The 17,508-nt window shown below is 41.2% G+C and overlaps 1 protein-coding gene across 4 annotated transcripts in view; it reads right to left on the reverse strand.

The window, feature by feature from the left end:
* CDIN1 (CDAN1 interacting nuclease 1) overlaps window positions 1-17,508 on the reverse strand; it is a 545,783-nt gene that overhangs the window by 415,188 nt on the left and 113,087 nt on the right. For all 4 annotated transcript variants that reach the window (XM_073637559.1, XM_073637557.1, XM_073637560.1 and 1 more), the window contains one exon: window positions 151-223. In XM_073637559.1, the coding sequence (XP_073493660.1) occupies window positions 151-223 (73 nt within the window). The remainder of the gene's footprint in view (window positions 1-150; window positions 224-17,508) is intronic.

A 17,508-nucleotide genomic window follows, 5' to 3' on the forward strand; every position in this document is an offset into this window, starting at 1 on the left:
AAAAAATAGAAAGAAAGCAGGTCCTTTTATAATATCTATGGTCCACCTAAAAGTAGTATAAATGATGGACTATAATATAGAGCTAGTTGGATAAAAATAATATGACCGTGTATTTTTTAATTAAATTCAACTGGAGAGATGAAGACTTACGCATGACTTCATCCTGATCCTGAAGAAACCGCTCCAATATTATCCGTGCGACCAAGGCTGGAGAGAAGTCTACCTGTAGAAGAGAATAAATACATTCTATTGTAAAAAAGGGTCTTCCTGTGTGTGTTGTGTCACCAGTTCCGTTAAGACTAAGAGACCACCCTATGATGGTGTCCAGACACTACAGATTTTGGACCAATTTAGACCATTTTCTGCCAATCATTGGCGCCTTTTTCATGACAGCCCAGACATTGCATTCTGTATACGGACTATTACATGCAGAAATCTGAATTCAGCCTTATTTACATGTGTGAGTTCTGCCCATTTTTTTTTTTTAAACCTTCGTCACGCTGCATAATTTTACAACGTTAACAGGCTGCAGAGGTACAATTGTACCTTCATATATACCTCCACTGTGGGAAGACTTTCTCCTTTACTTGGTTTCAGAAACTAAAGTTCATTCAGCTACAAATGTTATGCTGATATCTATTGGCCAGTGTTGTTACTGCTCACTTATGTTGCTGTCAATTAAGTTGATTCAAACTGGGAGTGGCTTCTACTTCTCTTCCTGCCTCCGTCCTCTCAGTAGCCATTTTGCTGTTAATCTCATTGCTGTGAGCACACACATTTCTTGGCTTGTGAAGTCTTCAATTTCTTGGATACGAAGGTAGGAAAGTCTCACAGCATCTAACAGCCAGTTATACCTTCATTCGCCTTATGTGGGGACAGAACAGTCAGAAATTGTCTTTGAGCCTGGACTTGGCTTACATATATTTTGTATGAAACTTATCACTATAGGTATGATTTTTATATGAAAAATGGATAATAATTAGTATCTACATATTGTTTTACGATGTTTTACTTATATTAAGCACAAAATAAAGATGGTGGCTCCGTTACAATTTTCCTATTGGTCGAAAAAACAGTCAAAGATGGAATGAAAATTCTGAAACCGTATACGGATTACATAATATATAAATGACATTTATAAATAATTATCACTAGAAATAATTTACTTTTTTATCTGCACTTTAGAATCGAGTTTCATTCTACTTGCCACGTGTACTGAACTAAATTACTAAGCCAAAATTCATCTACCAAGTCATCATGAGTGATAGTGATGCTGGATCTAGTTTCCGCCATAATCCAAGTAAACGTGTTTGCAGGTTAGCATCATTTTGTGAAAAGCCAATAATGTAGTATTGTGTAGTATTTCGGAAAATTATTTATTTTTCATTTTTTCATATTTACAGATTTACGTCTGACGAAATAATGTGAATGCTAGAAGAATCTGATTCTGAGCATGAGGAAGAACCATATGTTGCATCTGATGATGAAAACTATGTACCACAAGTGGATGTTACTGAAGAAGATTCAGACATTGAACAAGAAATGGTCATAGTGCAGGAAAAAGAATACGACTCAGACGAAAGTGTTCAGGATGAGTCCGTGCCTCAAAGTGCAGGCGACATTTGGACTGCTAAGGATAAAACTCAATGGTGTAGTGATCCACTGCCAAATGCACAAACAAAATCTCGTAATGTCCTACGACAAAGAGGTGGCCCTGCAGCAATCAGCAACCTGTATACAGCAAAAGAGCTATTCAAGTCAATCATGACTCCCGAGATGTGTGACATCATATTACGAGAAACAAATCGAAAGGCCAAGAGAGTTTGTGATGCTTACAACAACGAACTGGTACAACGTTTTCCTGATTCTTCTGAACGGCCACCACAAAAAACATTCAAGCAATTTACTGAAACTGAACTCCATGCATTTTTGGGCATACTGATTGCTGCTGGTGTGCACAGAGACAACAAAGAGAATCTGGAGGAAATGTGGAATGTTGCTGCTCTGCCTCTTATACGTGCAGCCATGTCTCGTGACCGCTTCAAGATGATACTCAGATTTATCAGATTTGACAACGAAAATACACGTGCAGAACGTGTGCAAACAGATAAAGCTGCACCAATACAGGACATCTGGACAATGCTGAACAGAAATCTGGAGAGAGCCTACAAGCCATATAATTGTATCACCGTCGACGAGCAATTATTTCCATTTAGAGGCCATACTAAATTTACCCAGTATATACCTTCAAAACCAGCTAAATATGGCATAAAGGTTTTCTGGGCTTATGACTCGTCAAACGCCTACCCATTACAAGGTCAGCTCTACACTGGGAAACCAACTGATGGTCCTCGACAAGTAAACATTGGTGAACGAACAGTATTGGACCTAGTGAGCTCGTATAAAGGCTCTGGAAGAAATGTCACCACCGATAACTTCTTTACAACCATGGAACTAGCTAAGGTATTGAACTCCTGGAACATGACACTAGTTGGTACAGTGAGAAAAAACAAAAGGTTCCTACCTAGCAACATGCAGCCTGCCAAAGAAAGGCCTGTAAACTCGACAAATTTTGCCTACAATCATGATGCAACAGTCTGTTCATATGCACCAAAGATGAACAAATCAGTCGTGCTTCTATCATCTATGCACATGATGGGAGAAGTTGAAGAGACACTAGCAGCCAAGCCAGAGATAATAAAATACTACAACAAAACAAAAGGAGGAGTTGATGTTATGGATAAAATGTTGGGAGAGTACACTGTGAAACGACGAACATTACGTTGGCCTCTGGCATTTTTCTACAATATGATTGACGTCACTGGGTTAGCATCCTACATCATCTACAGAGACCACAATCCAAGCTTCAGGACAAAGGATCAACGAAGAAAGTTCCTGAAAGATCTCGCAAATCAGCTGTGTATGCCTGCAATTGAAGATCGTAGTACAAACCGAATGATGATGAGAAACCATTTTCTTCGAGGTGCAGTAGAAATGGTGCTTGGACGATGCATTCTGGTAGCATCGCAAGCAGCAGTTGGCCCTCAAATACCTCATGGTAGTCGTGGACCCTCCCCTGTTGTTGGTAGTTGCTCTGTCTGCCGAGACCTGAGGCGAAAACAACGTAAGACTAGAAAGTCTTGTGTTGTTTGTGTGAAACCCATTTACGATGAACACTCGGTAGCAAAGACAACATGCATTACTTGCGAAGAAAATCAATTAAAAATGTTTGTTACATTTTCTTTTATAATGTAAATGAACAGTTTTTTTACTTGTTTATAATAATAAAATAGCATTATCATTAAAAAAAATATTCTTTTTTCCTTTCATTACCTTCATTCAAAATATATGAGGGTACATTTGTACCTATGCAGCTTGTTATGGATGCAAAAATATCTCGACCCCTTATCTCGGAAAGGGGTGGAGATATTTTATTGAAATTTGGCCAATATATTCTGGACCAAAACTGCAGAGATGTCACGAAATTTTAGCCCTCTACGGCTTTTCGAAAAAAAGTTATTGCAATTTTAAAATGGAATAGTTACAATTGTTCCTACTCAGCCGGACGAAAGGTTAAAGAACTTTGACCCATTATACCAGATGGTCTCATTCACACATCTATTTTTTGTTGATTCATGAATCAAGCTTGACTTGATGTGTAGACCAAACTTACACTTGATGTGTAGACCAAACTTACACTTGATGTATAGACCAAACTTACACTTACACATGTATTTGATCTGTATTCTGATGGACTTGTTAAAGAGGACCAGTCAGTTGCTCAAAAAAATTAGACAAATACCTTATAAAAATCTCTGAGCTCCCCTGATTCTGCCGCTCTTTTCCATTTTGAGATGCGTTGCTCCATTGCAGAGATATTCACATTTGTTACTTTTGAAGCACAGTATGTGAAATCTCTGCTTGTAGTGCAACTTGGAGTTTCTTCAAAGTCTTCTCTGGGGGCATGGGCTTTCACCTCACCCATACAGATGCTGCCAATCACAGCTCATCAGTTGATCTATCAGTCTCAGAGGCAACTGAGCTGTAATTGGCGGCATTTGTCAGGGAGGGGAGAAATTGCCTACCCCCAGAGAACACTGCTATAAGCCGAGATTTCACATACTACTCTCCAAAAGCAACAAATGTGAAAATCTCTGCAATGAAATGACGAAGCGCAAAATGGAATCACCACAAGAGGGACGTTGCATTCACATCATAAAAGGATGATGATGGATCACAAAGTCAATCTCCATTCTGGGCTAAGTTTTGCATTTCTTGGTTAAACAAAACTTTAAAGGCTTTATTGAAACAATTTCCTCTTTTGAAAGGTGGTTTCCAGGGATTTAAATAAAAAATTAAGGAAAAACAGAAATGTCTTAAATGAAAGCCCACGCCACTTCTACAGTGATGATGTTTGGACTACTGCAGCCAATCAGCGAATGGCTGCAGCGGTCACATGAATTATATATAGGAGATCATCACTGGAAGACAATCAGAGCTGCTGGGATTTCAACTGGTTTTGTAGATCTTCTTTTCTTCTCTACAGTTTAGCAAATTTTGTAAATCCCCAAAAAGCTTCTTTAATGTTCTAAATGTTTTTAAAATAAAAAAATAAATACGATTTGATTAAAAAAAAACTCATACATATGAACACTGGGTAGTCTGATCCTGCAGATAAATAATTTTCTTGCTGGCATACTGAATGTTTCTGGGGTGAGCTGATGGAATATACTATCACAGCAGGATCAGACTACACAGGTTTTGACTGTAGTCTGTTTCCATGGAAACACAATGGTCTGCATGGGAGTGCACATTTAAAATAGGTGTTCTGCCATTAAATAACATATTTTGGTCACATAATATGATGCCACTTAGAGTTCAAAGTGTATAGCAATGTGTACAGCCAGCTTATGAGTGCTGGGCATGTACTGTATTCCCTTTGCACGTGCCCATCAGTCTGTACGATTTTATTTTATTCCAGAATATTTTCTCAGCTTTCAAAGGGTGGTGGTTATAGGAAGGGATTGATTGCAGTTATTTATTACAAAGGGTGTGCAACCAAATATTATTTGAGGGTGCCAACAATATTGTCCGGCCCATTTTGGGGGTTTTGTGTGAAATTATGTCCAATTTGCTTTTTTTTAGGTTTTTTATGGTGTTCCAATACACACAAAGGAAATAAACGTGTGTCTAATACATGTGTAATTGCAATACATTTCTGGGAGAAATACTTCATTTTAATGGAACAATTTCAAGGGTGCCAACACTTTTGGCCATGACTGTAGGTATTAATAGGGCTCCAATCATCTGAGAACACAACAATGTCTATTTCTACTACGTCGGGAAGGTACAGTCTGCATCAGCATAACTCTGAACTGCATGGGAGCAGCACAATGCCCTTCTCTAAACACAAGGCCACTAGAAAAAGTTTACCCTACAGTATAGAGGTTGGCTAGCAGCACCACCACAAACGTTGGCTAACAGCAGCACCACCAAGGTTGGCTAACAGCAGCACCACCAAGGTTGGCTAGCAGCAGCACCACCAAGGTTGGCTAGCAGCACCACCACCAAGGTTGGCTAGCAGCACCACCACCAAGGTTGGCTAGCAGCAGCACCACCAAGGTTGGCTAGCAGCAGCACCACCAAGGTTGGCTAGCAGCAGCACCACCAAGGTTGGCTAACAGCAGCACCACCAAGGTTGGCTAACAGCAGCACCACCAAGGTTGGCTAGCAGCAGCACCACCAAGGTTGGCTAACAGCAGCACCATCAAGGTTGGCTAGCAGCAGCACCACCAAGGTTGGCTAACAGCAGCACCACCAAGGTTGGTTAGCAGCAGCACCAAGGTGGACATAAGTGAACAATAAAAAAAATACTTTTTATGATAGAAACATTATAAAACTGCTATTAACAGCATTTCATTTATGACATAAATCTTTTCTATTTTTCTATACTTGGGGAAAAAAAAAAGAGATCACTGATGCTCGTGTGCGCAAAATCACAGCCAAATACTAAATTATAAATATGTCTAATTTTTAAACAATACAAGAAAAAACAAATTAACATTCCCACATGTCAGCCTCATTCCTCCCATCACTCATATTTACAAGGTTAAGTATGTGACCAAACCTCTATTAATTAGCTCACTGCTCAGCAGCTATCATTTAAAGGGGCAGTCCAGTATTAGCTAAATTATCCATTAATTAACTTTCCAAAATACCAGTCTGATAGATTATCCTTAGGCTAATTTCACATGTTCAGTATTTCACATCAGTATTTGTATGAGAAAACCAGGATTGGAACAAATCAGAGGAAAAGTATAGTAGAAACACGTCACCACTTTGGTATTTTTCATCCACTACTGGTTTTGGCTTACATTTTTGGCTGAATGTGTGAACGAGCCCTTAGGATGGCCCATAGGTGACATAGGTGCAAGTTTCTTGTATACTCTACAATTCAACCTCCCACCATTTTCAAGCCGTTTTAAGTGCAGGAATCTTCAGGCTCTGTTCCCACCATGAGCTTTTGTTAATTTTTTAATGCTGCAGAATTTTTGCACCATTTCTGAAGCTATTAGTTAAATTAGGTGACTTGCATTTTTTATTGCGTTTTTTTAACGTGTTTTTGACGCTGCGTTTTTTGTCTTTTGCTGGTGCGCTATGCTTTAACCTCTTCACGACATATGATGTATAATTTGCGTACTATGTTGTGTCCCGGACTATGATGCGGCTCCGGCGCGGAGCCTAAATCTTTCTCCGCACATGGCAGTTTTTAAAAATACGAAAAACAATTTTAAAAAAACCCACAAAAGGTCAAATCACCTCCCTTTTGCACCATTGAAAATAAAATAAAAAAATAAATGAACGTATTTGGTATCGTTGCGTTCAGAAATGTCCGATCTATCAAAATATAAAATAAATTGATCTGATCGGTAAACGGCGTAACAAGAGAAAAAAGGCCAGAATTACGTTTTTTTGCCTACCACAACATTGCATTAAAATGCAATAACAGGCGATCAAAACATCGTATCTACCTCAAAATGGTATCAACAAAAAATGTCAGCTCAGGGCGCAAAAAAAAAGCCCTCATCCGGCCCCAGATCCCGAAAAATGGACACACTACGGGTCTCGGAAAATGGCGACATAAGCAAATTTTTTTTCATACATATTTCAGGTTTTTTTTTTCACCACTTAAATAAAAAAATATATATATAAATGTTTGGTATCTGCGTAATTAATCAGACCTGGGGAATAATCTTGGCAGATCAGTTTTACCATATGTGAACATGGTAAATAAAAAACCTAAAAAACAATTGTGGAATTGCACTTTTTTTTTGCAATTTCACCGCACTTGGAACTTTTTTTTTCCCGTTTTCCAGGACTTTATATGGTAAAATCAATGGTGTCATTCAAAAGTACAATTCATCCCACAAAAAAAAAACCAAGCCTTCATATGGCCATATTGACTGAAAAATAAAAAGTTATGGCTCTTGGAAGACGGGGAGGAAAAATGGGCAACGAAAAAAAAACAGTAAAATGGCCTGGGGGTGAAAGTGTTAAACAAAGCTACTTTGTTTTTGATACTCCCTGGTATTTGGCTTTGACAAAACTTTATTAACATGCTTTGTTGCGGATTACATGCATCTTTGATACGAGTTCGACGTGGCGAAACACATGAAAGGGTCTTGTTTTTTTTTGTTTTTCTTAATTCTCAACTCATGGGAAAAAAATTTTTTAAAAAAACTATTCACTAACAGCAGGCAGTATACATACATCTATATATTATATATACACTGCTCAAAAAAATAAAGGGAACACTCAAATAACCCATCCTAGATCTGAATGAATGAAATATTCTCATTGAATGTGCTGACAACAAAATCACACAAAAATCATCAATGGAAATCAAGTTTATTGACCAATGGAGGTCTGGATTTGGAGTCACCCCCAAAATTAAAGTGGAAAAACACACTACAGGCTGATCTAACTTTGATGTAATGTCCTTAAAACAAGTCAAAATGAGGCTCAGTATTGTGTGTGGCCTCCACGTGCCTATATGACCTCCCTACAACGCCTGGGCATGCTCCTGATGAGGCTCAGTATTGTGTGTGGCCTCCACGTGCCTGTATGACCTCCCTACAACGCCTGGGCATGCTCCTGATGAGGTTGCGGATGGTCTCCTGTGGGATCTCCTCCCAGACCTGGACTAAAGCATCCACCAACTCCTGGACAGTCTGTGGTGCAACGTGACGTTGGTGGATGGAGCGAGACATGATATCCCAGATGTGCTCAATCGGATTCAGGTCTGGGGAACGGGCGGGCCAGTTCATAGCTTCAATGCCTTCATCTTGCAGGAACTGCTGACACTCCAGCCACATGAGGTCTGGCATTGTCCTGCATTAGGAGGAACCCAGGGCCAACCGCACCAGCATATGGTCTCACAAGGGGTCTGAGGATCTCATCTCGGTACCTAATGGCAGTCAGGCTACCTCTGGTGAGCACATGGAGGGCTGTGCGGCCCTCCAAAGAAATGCCACCCCACACCATTACTGACCCACTGCCAAACCGGTCATGCTGAAGGATGTTGCAGGCAGCAGATCGCTCTCCACGGCGTCTCCAGACTCTGTCACGTCTGTCACATGTGCTCAGTGTGAACCTGCTTTCATCTGTGAAGAGCACAGGGCGCCAGTGGCGACTTTGCCAATCCTCGTGTTCTGTGGCAAGTGCCAAGCGTCCTGCACGGTGTTGGGCTGTGCGCACAACCCCCATCTGTGGATATCTGGCCCTCATACCACCTCCATGGAGTCGGTTTCTAACCGTTTGTGCAGACACATGCACATTTGTGGCCTGCTGGGTGTCATTTTGCAGGGTTCTGGCAGTGCTCCCCATGTTCCTCCTTGCACAAAGGCGGAGGTAGCGATCCTGCTGCTGGGTTGTTTCCCTCCTACAGCCCCCTCCACGTCCCCTGGTGTACTGGCCTGTCTCCTGGTAGCGCCTCCAGCCTCTGGACACTATGCTGACAGACACAGCAAACCTTCTTGCCACAGCTCACATTGATGTGCCATCCTGGATGAGCTGCACTACCTAAGCAACTTCTGTGGGTTATAGAGTCCGTCTCATGCTACCACGAGTGTGAAAGCACAACTAACATTCAAAAGTGACCAAAACATCAGCCAGAAAGCATTGGTACTGAGATGTGGTCTGTGGTCCCCACCTGCAGAACCACTCCTTTATTGAGGGTGTCTTGATAATTGCCAATAATCTCCATCTATTGTCTATTCCATTTGCACAACAGCATGTGAAATTGATTGTCAATCAGTGTTGCTTCCTAAGTGGACAGTTTGATTTCACAAAAGTTTGATTCACTTGGAATTATATTCTGTTGTTTAAGTGTTCCCTTTATTTTTCTGAGCAGTGTATATATATATATATATATATATATATATATATATATATATATATATATATATATATATATATATATATATATACACACACATACATACACACACACACGTACAAAATTGTTGGTACCCCTCGTTTAATGAAACAAAAACCCACAATGGTCACAGAAATAACTTGAATCTGACAAAAGTAATAAAAAATTAAAAATCTATGAAAATGAACAAATGAAAGTCAGACATTGCAATATAGGGCTACAGAAACTCACTGTGCTTGTATATAGGGCTACAGAAACTCACTGTGCTGTTTGGTGACATGGTGTGTACCACACTCAACATGGACCAGAGGAAGCAAAGAAAGAGTTGTTTCAGGAGATTAGAAAGAAAATGATAGAAAAGCATGTTAAAGGTAAAGGTTATAAGACCATCTCCAAGCAGCTTGATGTTCCTGTGACTACAGTTGCACATATTATTCAGAAATTAATTTAAGATCCATGGGACTGTAGCCAACCTCCCTGGACGTGGCCACAGGAGGAAAACTGATGACAAATCAAAGAGACGGATAATATGAATGGTAACAAAAGAGCTCAGGAAAATTTCTAAAGAGATTAAAGGTAAACTTCAAGCTCAAGGAACATCAGTGTCAGATCGCACCATCCGTCGTTGTTTGATTCAAAGTGGACTTCATGGGAGACGACCAAGGAGAACACCATTGTTGAAAAAAAAATCATAAAAAAGCCAGACTGGAATTTGCCAAACTACATGTTGACAAGCCACAAAGCTTCTGGGAGAATGTCCTATGGACAGATGAGACAAAAATGGAAGTTTTTGGCAAGGCACATCAGCTCTATGTTCAAAGATGGAAAAATGAAGCATATCAAGAAAAGAACACTGTCCCTACTGTGAAACATGGAGGGAGGCTCTGTTATGTTCTGGGGCTGCTTTGCAGGATCTGGCACAGGGTGTCTTGAATCTGTGCAGGGTACAATGAAATCTCAAGACTATCAAGGGATTCTAGAGAGAAATGTGCTGCCCAGTGTCAGAAAGCTTGGTCTCAGTCGCAGGTCATGGGTCTTGCAACAGGATAATGACCCAAAACATACAGCTAAAAACACCCAAGAAAGGCTAAGAGGAAAACATTAGACTATTCTGAAGTGGCCATCTATGAGCCCTGACCTAAATCCTATTGAGCATCTTTGGAAAGGGCTGAAACATGCAGTCTGGAAGAGGCAACCTTCAAACACTAGACAACTGGAGCAGTTTGCTCATGAGGAGTGGGCCAAAATACCTGTCGAGAGGCGCAGAAGTCTCATTGACAGTTACAGGAATTGTTTGATTGCAGTGATTGCCTCAAAAGGTTGTTCAACAAAATATTCATTTAAAGGGGTATTCCCATCTCCAAGATCCTATTCCAATATGTACTATCTGTAATTATAATAATTTTAGCAAATACCTCCAATTAGAAATGTAGTATAGTTTTTCTAATTTGCTATGTCTCTTTCCTTGTGTGCAGGCATTGCAGGACCTTAGGTATCCATGGTTACGTCCACTGATATAAAGACAGCTAGCTGCTAGAGGTCGTAACCATGGATACCTAAGGTCCTGCAATGTCTGCACATGAGGAAAGAGACATAGCGAATCAGAAGAACTATACTGCATTTCTAATTGGAGGTATTTGCTATTATTATTATTATTATTACACCTACTACATATTGGGATAGGATCTCGGAGATGGGAATACTCCTTTAAGAAGAGTACCATCATTTCTGTCCAGGCCTATTTCATGAGCTTAATTTTTTTTAAAAATTCTGTGGAAGCAGAAAAGCAATGTCTGACTTTCATTTGTTCATGTTCATAGATTTTTAATTTATTATTACTTTTGTCAGATTCAAGTTATTTCTGTGATCATTGTGGGTTTTTCTTATCTATCTATCTATCTATATATATATAGATTTTTTTTTTTTTCTTTTTTCGCAAGACTTTATTGCACTGATTAAACTTTATCTAAATAAGAGATCCTCCGATGTAGGAGTCACAATTCTGTCCGTACGCCCATTTAGATCATACAGGTTCCCGCTGGTCTGTGAAAGCCATGGGTGCTTTCAGCCAGTGTGAACAGTGGCACTCTGCTACATGTGTATGCCGACTACATGAAGAATCAGATGCAGCGGCGTAGCGCGGTTTGCCAGCACTTCCTGAGTCCCTTCCACCAGTCCATTATTGAAACCCTTATCCCCGAAGCATTTGTATAGAAATCTGAGAAAGATATTGATGTAAGTGTAGTTTGCTCTTTGACCTCTTAGGACTTTTCTGCTGAAATCAAACATAACGTTTTAACCCCTTAGGCTACATTCCCACGATGAGTATTAAAGTTACTTGCGTTTTTTTCATTGCGTATTTTTACCTACGTTTTTGACGTTGCGCTTTAGGTCATGTATGAAATTAAAGGGAATCTATCAGCAGGATTTTGCTATGTAATCCGAATGCTGAGCCCTGTATAACCCCGCCCACACCCCTGATTGGCTGCTTTCTGAGTTCACTGCATATTGACAGAAATCAGCCAATCAGTGGTGGGGGCGGGGTTATACAGAGCTCATGAATATGGAGGACTACACGGCAGCAGGTTCATTAGTCCTCTAGTGATAATCTCCTGCTGATAAAACTGTGCTTTTATCATAACTACAGCAAGAAGCCAAGTAAGTGACACATCGCTGGAATCAGGATCTCTGTCTCTACGTCATGCTGCTCTCACATTCCCTTTAATGACCAAGCCCTATTTTTCAAATCTGAAGTGCCATTTTATGTGGTAATAACTCAGAAATACTTCAACGTATCCAGGTGATTCGGAGATTGTTTTAGTGACACAATGAACTTTATGCTAGTGGTAATTTAGGTTGATATGTTTTGCTGTTTTTTTAGTGAAAATATCTGAAATTTGACTAAAAGTCCCCAAAATTAGCAATTTCCAAACTTTAAATAGTCATACCACACCAAAAGTAAAAAATGACAAAATGTCGTGAAGGGATTAAGAAAAAATGTGACGTACATTTTCGTCATATATGTTGTGTTTGTACGCCGAGCCCGAATCTTTCCCGGCAAATGGCAGCTGATATAATCAGCCATTATGTGCCTTTAACAGCCGCGATTGGAGCTCCGCCTGCGGCTTTTAGCCTGTTAGATCCTGCTGTCGACAGGGAGCCCTTAATTCCGCGCTCCCAACGGCATGCCTGTGACATGATCATGGGTCATCGATGGGTTGTCATAACGGTTGGGGGTCTGCTAATGACCCCCGTGCCTGTCATTACAATCCTGATGCACTGCAATGTGTAGCACAAGAAATCGGATGATCACAGCTTCGAGTATGGGGCACTCTCCGCATGTTTAGTGGCAGTGTATCAGCCACGATACATGCGGCCGCGGCTACCAGAACCCGAGCATGCTCAGATAACTCCATATCTGAGCATGCTCGCTCATCCCTAGTTTTCAGTCATCATCTTTTTTTTTTACATGTGACTTTTTGATCGCTTTTTTTTTTTTTTTAAAAATTTCTTATCAGTATGAAAAAGCTACATTTTTGCCATTTTTTTCATTTTTTAAGGTGTTCACCTACAGGATAAATAATTTGACAGATGTATACTTTGGGTCTTTCTGGGTGTGGCGATTTCAGAGTCGCCGGGTCTCGCTGATTGCAGCATGAGACAGCGACGCTGATGAGCTTTGTTGTCAGGCCCCTCGATTGTGAAAAGCAGTAACTTTACTGCTCTTCACAGACGCCAGAGCCAGATTTGGGGAACGTGGACTACGTTGGACCTGCGTGGAAACATTTTTGCTAATAAATTGGTGAATGGGGGATTGTCTCTAGTTTTTATTTCTATCTTTTGATGTTTATTTTTTCTAATGTGATGCACCAATTCTGGGTCGGCTGTGGCCTGGTATTTTTAGCCTAAAAGCCCAATAACCACGAACCTTCCCAGCCTAATTCAGGTGCTTCTCACTAAATTAGAATATCATCAAAAAGATAATTTAATTCTTCAGTACAAAAAGTGAAACTCATATTATATAGAGTCATTACAAACAGAGCGATCTATTTCAAGTGTTTATTTCTGTTAATGTTGATGATTATGGCTTACAGCCAATGGAAACACAAAAGTCATTATCTCAGTATATTAGAATACTTAACAACAGCTTGAAAAATGTTTTTAAAATCCGAAATGTTATCCTACTGAAATGTATGTTCAGTAAATGCACTCAATACTTGGTCGGGGCTCCATTTGCATCAATTACTGCATCAATGCGGCAATGTGGCATGGAGGCGATCAGCCTGTGGCACTGCCGAGGTGTTATGGAAGCCCAGGTTGCTTTGATAGCAGCCTTCAGCTCGTCTGCATTGTTGGGTCTGGTGTCTCTCATCTTCCTCTTGACAATACCCCATAGATTCTCTATAATAGATTCTCTATGGGGTTAAGGTCAGGCGCGTTTGCTGCCAATCAAGCACAGTGATACTATTGTTTGTAAACCAGGTATTGGTACTTTTGGCAGTGTGGACAGGGGCCAAGTCCTGCTGGAGAATGACATTTCCATCTCCAAAAAGCTTGTTGGCAGAGGGAAGCATGAAGTGCTCTAAAATGTCCTGGTAGACGACTGCGCTGACTTTGGTCTTGATAAAACACAGTGGACCTACACCAGCAGATGACATGGCTCCCCAAACCATCACTGATTGTGGAGACTTCACACTAGACCTCAAGCAGCTTGGATTGTGGCCTCTCCACTCTTCCTCCAGACTCTGGGACCTTGATTTCCAAATGAAATGCAAAATTTACTTTCATCTGAAAACAACACCTTGGACCACTGAGCAACAGTCCAGGTCATTTTCTCCTTGGCCCAGGTAAGACGCTTCTGCCATTATCTATTGGTCATGAGTGGCTTGACACAAGGAATGCGACACTTGTAGCCCATGTCCTGGATACGTCTGTGTGTGGTGGCTCTTGAAGCAATGACTCCAGCAGCAGTCCACTCCTTGTGAATCTACCCCAAATTTTTGAATGGCCTTTTCTTAACAATCCTTTCAAGGCTGCGGTTATCCTGGTTGCTTGTGCACCTTTTTCTACCACACTTTTTCCTTCCACTCAACTTTCCATTAATATGCTTGGATATAGCTCTCTGAACAGCCAGCTTCTTTAGCAATGATCTTTTGTGGCTTACCCTCCTTGTGGAGTGTGTCAATGACTGCCTTCTGGACATCTGTCAAGTCAGCAGTCTTCCCAATGATTGTGGAGCCTACTGAAACAGACTAAGGGACCTTTTTTAAACACGTAGGAAGCCTTTGCAAGTGTTTTTTTGTTAATTCTAATTTACTGAGATAATGACTTTTGTGTTTTCATTGGCTGTAAGCCATAATCATCAACATTAACAGAAATAAACAATTGAAATAGATCACTCTGTTTGTAATGACTCTATATAATTTGAGTTTCACTTTTTGGATTAATGAACTGAAATAAATTACATTTTTGAGGATATTCTAATTTTGTGAGAAGCACCTATAGATTCCCACAGCTGTCTACTTTACCTTTGCTGGTTACTAAAAAGAAGGGGGGGGGGCCAACATAATTTTTTTAATTTAATTATTAGCTTGTCCACTACCTTTTATTATCCCCCTAATGTATTCCCTCAGGGCCCATAAGGGTTTTTGTAAATACCTTACGTTGCAGTTACTACCTGTGAGCGGCGCTATCACTGGCCGCTCACAGGCATCACATGACCCCCGGCTGCAGCCGGCTCTGACATCCGCTGATGTCACGTCATGTTCCGGATGCAGCCGGGGATGACTTACCTCTGCGTTCCACAGTGAATGCTGGGCTGTTGTCGGGTTATCCCCCCCGCGTCACACCCAGCATCCACAGCTCGCTCTTCCTCTACTCATTCATTAGGAAAGCGCACAGTGGATGCTGGGTGACGCGCGGGGAAACCCTGCCCACAACCCAGAATCCACTGCGGGGACTGTGTCACTGATGTCACACCTCACATAACGTGACATCAGCGGCGGTGTGACATAACGAAACCATCCATGATGAGAGAAGATTAAATGAAAAGCCTGAAAGAGCAAATTCAACACTCGGCTCTTGCATTACACTCTGAAATGTAATCAATGGCCTCAAACACTTGAGCTGTAGACTTCTCAGTAAGTGGAGTCCAGGACTTGTATAATGAATATCCCGACAGCTCCTCAAGGCTGATAATCACACCACCCTTTCATCTGGATTTAGACACTATGGGGAAAGCTCTGAAAGGAGTAAATGATCACCCACGCTGGTTATTTCTCATATAGTTCTGGCTCTATCCTGTCACCAATCAGATGTTGACCCGTTCGCCATCTTCACCGCTAACAGGTCTTGAGTAATTTCACAGTTTCCGGCAAACGCATGAGTTAATGGTGCCTGTGCCTCTGACATCATTGCTTTTATACTGCATGGAACTACTGCAGGTATTTATTTTGCCATCGACCAATTTAACTGGAGAACGAGGTATCACATTTAATGAGTCCTATTTTCCCAGCGTCTAGACAAGCAATGTTCAAAGCGACCATCACGTACAATTAGAAAGTCATATCTTAAAGTGAACCTGTCACAAGAAACAGTATTTGTTCAACCTAATTATATCTATGTGTTACTTAGGCAAAACTGCAGAGAAATCTTGAGTCAATGGCATAATAATAAAAGCTGAACTCTTGCAGATGGTGAGGATCTGACATATGGTGAGACATGCACGAGCTAGACAAATCTTAAAAGGTCTCTCTCAATAAATACATGTACTGCCCACAATAAAACCATTCTGGTGCAAATCTTATTAGAAGTCTATCTTGGTCAGTTTCTCTGTTAAATCTCCTAGAAATTTATGATTAAAAGGACAACTGGGTGTCACCAGATGGAGGCGTGTTCCTATGTGGTCTGACACCGCCCAATCAGTGCTGACATTGAGACACTATTTACAGGCACAGCCCTCTGAAAATGACAACGGTAAAGCCCAGTTGTCAATTTATTTATTTGAATTGGAGGGTGAGGTGTTGGAGGCTCAGGGGGACGCTCCTGCCTCCTGCCCTTCAGGAAAGTTATTTGTACCATCTCATTTGCGCCACAAAGTAATCAAGGAACATCATAACTCTGTGCTAGCTGGGCATCCAGGTGGTAAAGCAACCGCGGACCTCCTCTCTCGTCGTTTTTGGTGGCTGGGGTTGCATCGTGATGTAATTGAACATTTAGCTGCTTGTAGTATTTGCACGCGTTCTAAGGTTTCGCACACCCGTCCGTCTGGTACTCTTCTTGCGCTACCTATCCCTAGTAGGCCATGGACACACTTGTCCATGGATTTTATTACTGACCTACCGGTTTCTACAGGCGCAAAACGGTGGTTTTAGTAATAGTAGATAGGTTCAGTAAAATGGTTCACTTTGTCGCATTACCTGCACTTGCCAACGCTAAGACTCTTGCTCGGGTGTTCATAAATGAGATCGTGAAGCTTCACGGGGTTCCCTCCGATGTGGTTTCTGATCGGGGGACCCAGTTTGTTTCCTAGTTCTGGAAGGCATTCTGTTCTCGACTGGGGGTTCAGCTGTCCTTTTCCTCTGCCTTCCACCCTCAGTCAAATGGTCAGACCGAGTGTGTCAATCAGAACTTGGAGACAAACCTCAGGTGTTTTGTCTCCGAAAATCAGGAGGATTGGGCATCCTACTTACCGCTGGCAGAATTTGCCATTAATAATCATGAATCCACTGGCAGGTCACCGTTCTTTGGTGCATACGGTTATCATCCACAGTGGGGGAGGAGCTTCAGGAGTTCCTGAGGAGGAACTGTTTGCTTCGTCGCTTTCCTCTGTATAGCAGGGTGTTCTGTGTAATTTAAAGACCATGGGAGACCGGTATAAACGTATGGCCGACAGAAAACGCTTGCCAGGTCCGGACCTGAATGTGAATTACTTTGTGTGGCTGTCTACCAGGAATATAAGATTGAAAGTTCCTTCTTGGAAGCTGGGATCTAGGTTTATTGATCCCTATAAAATAACTGCCGTCATTAACCCAGCAGCGTTTCTTCTTGAACTTCCTCAGGCCCTTAAGGTC

The sequence above is a fragment of the Phyllobates terribilis genome, unplaced genomic scaffold (assembly GCF_046119375.1).
Source record: "Phyllobates terribilis strain yellow unplaced genomic scaffold, ASM4611937v1 Scaffold_7__3_contigs__length_470593459, whole genome shotgun sequence".
Lineage (NCBI taxonomy): Eukaryota > Metazoa > Chordata > Amphibia > Anura > Dendrobatidae > Phyllobates > Phyllobates terribilis.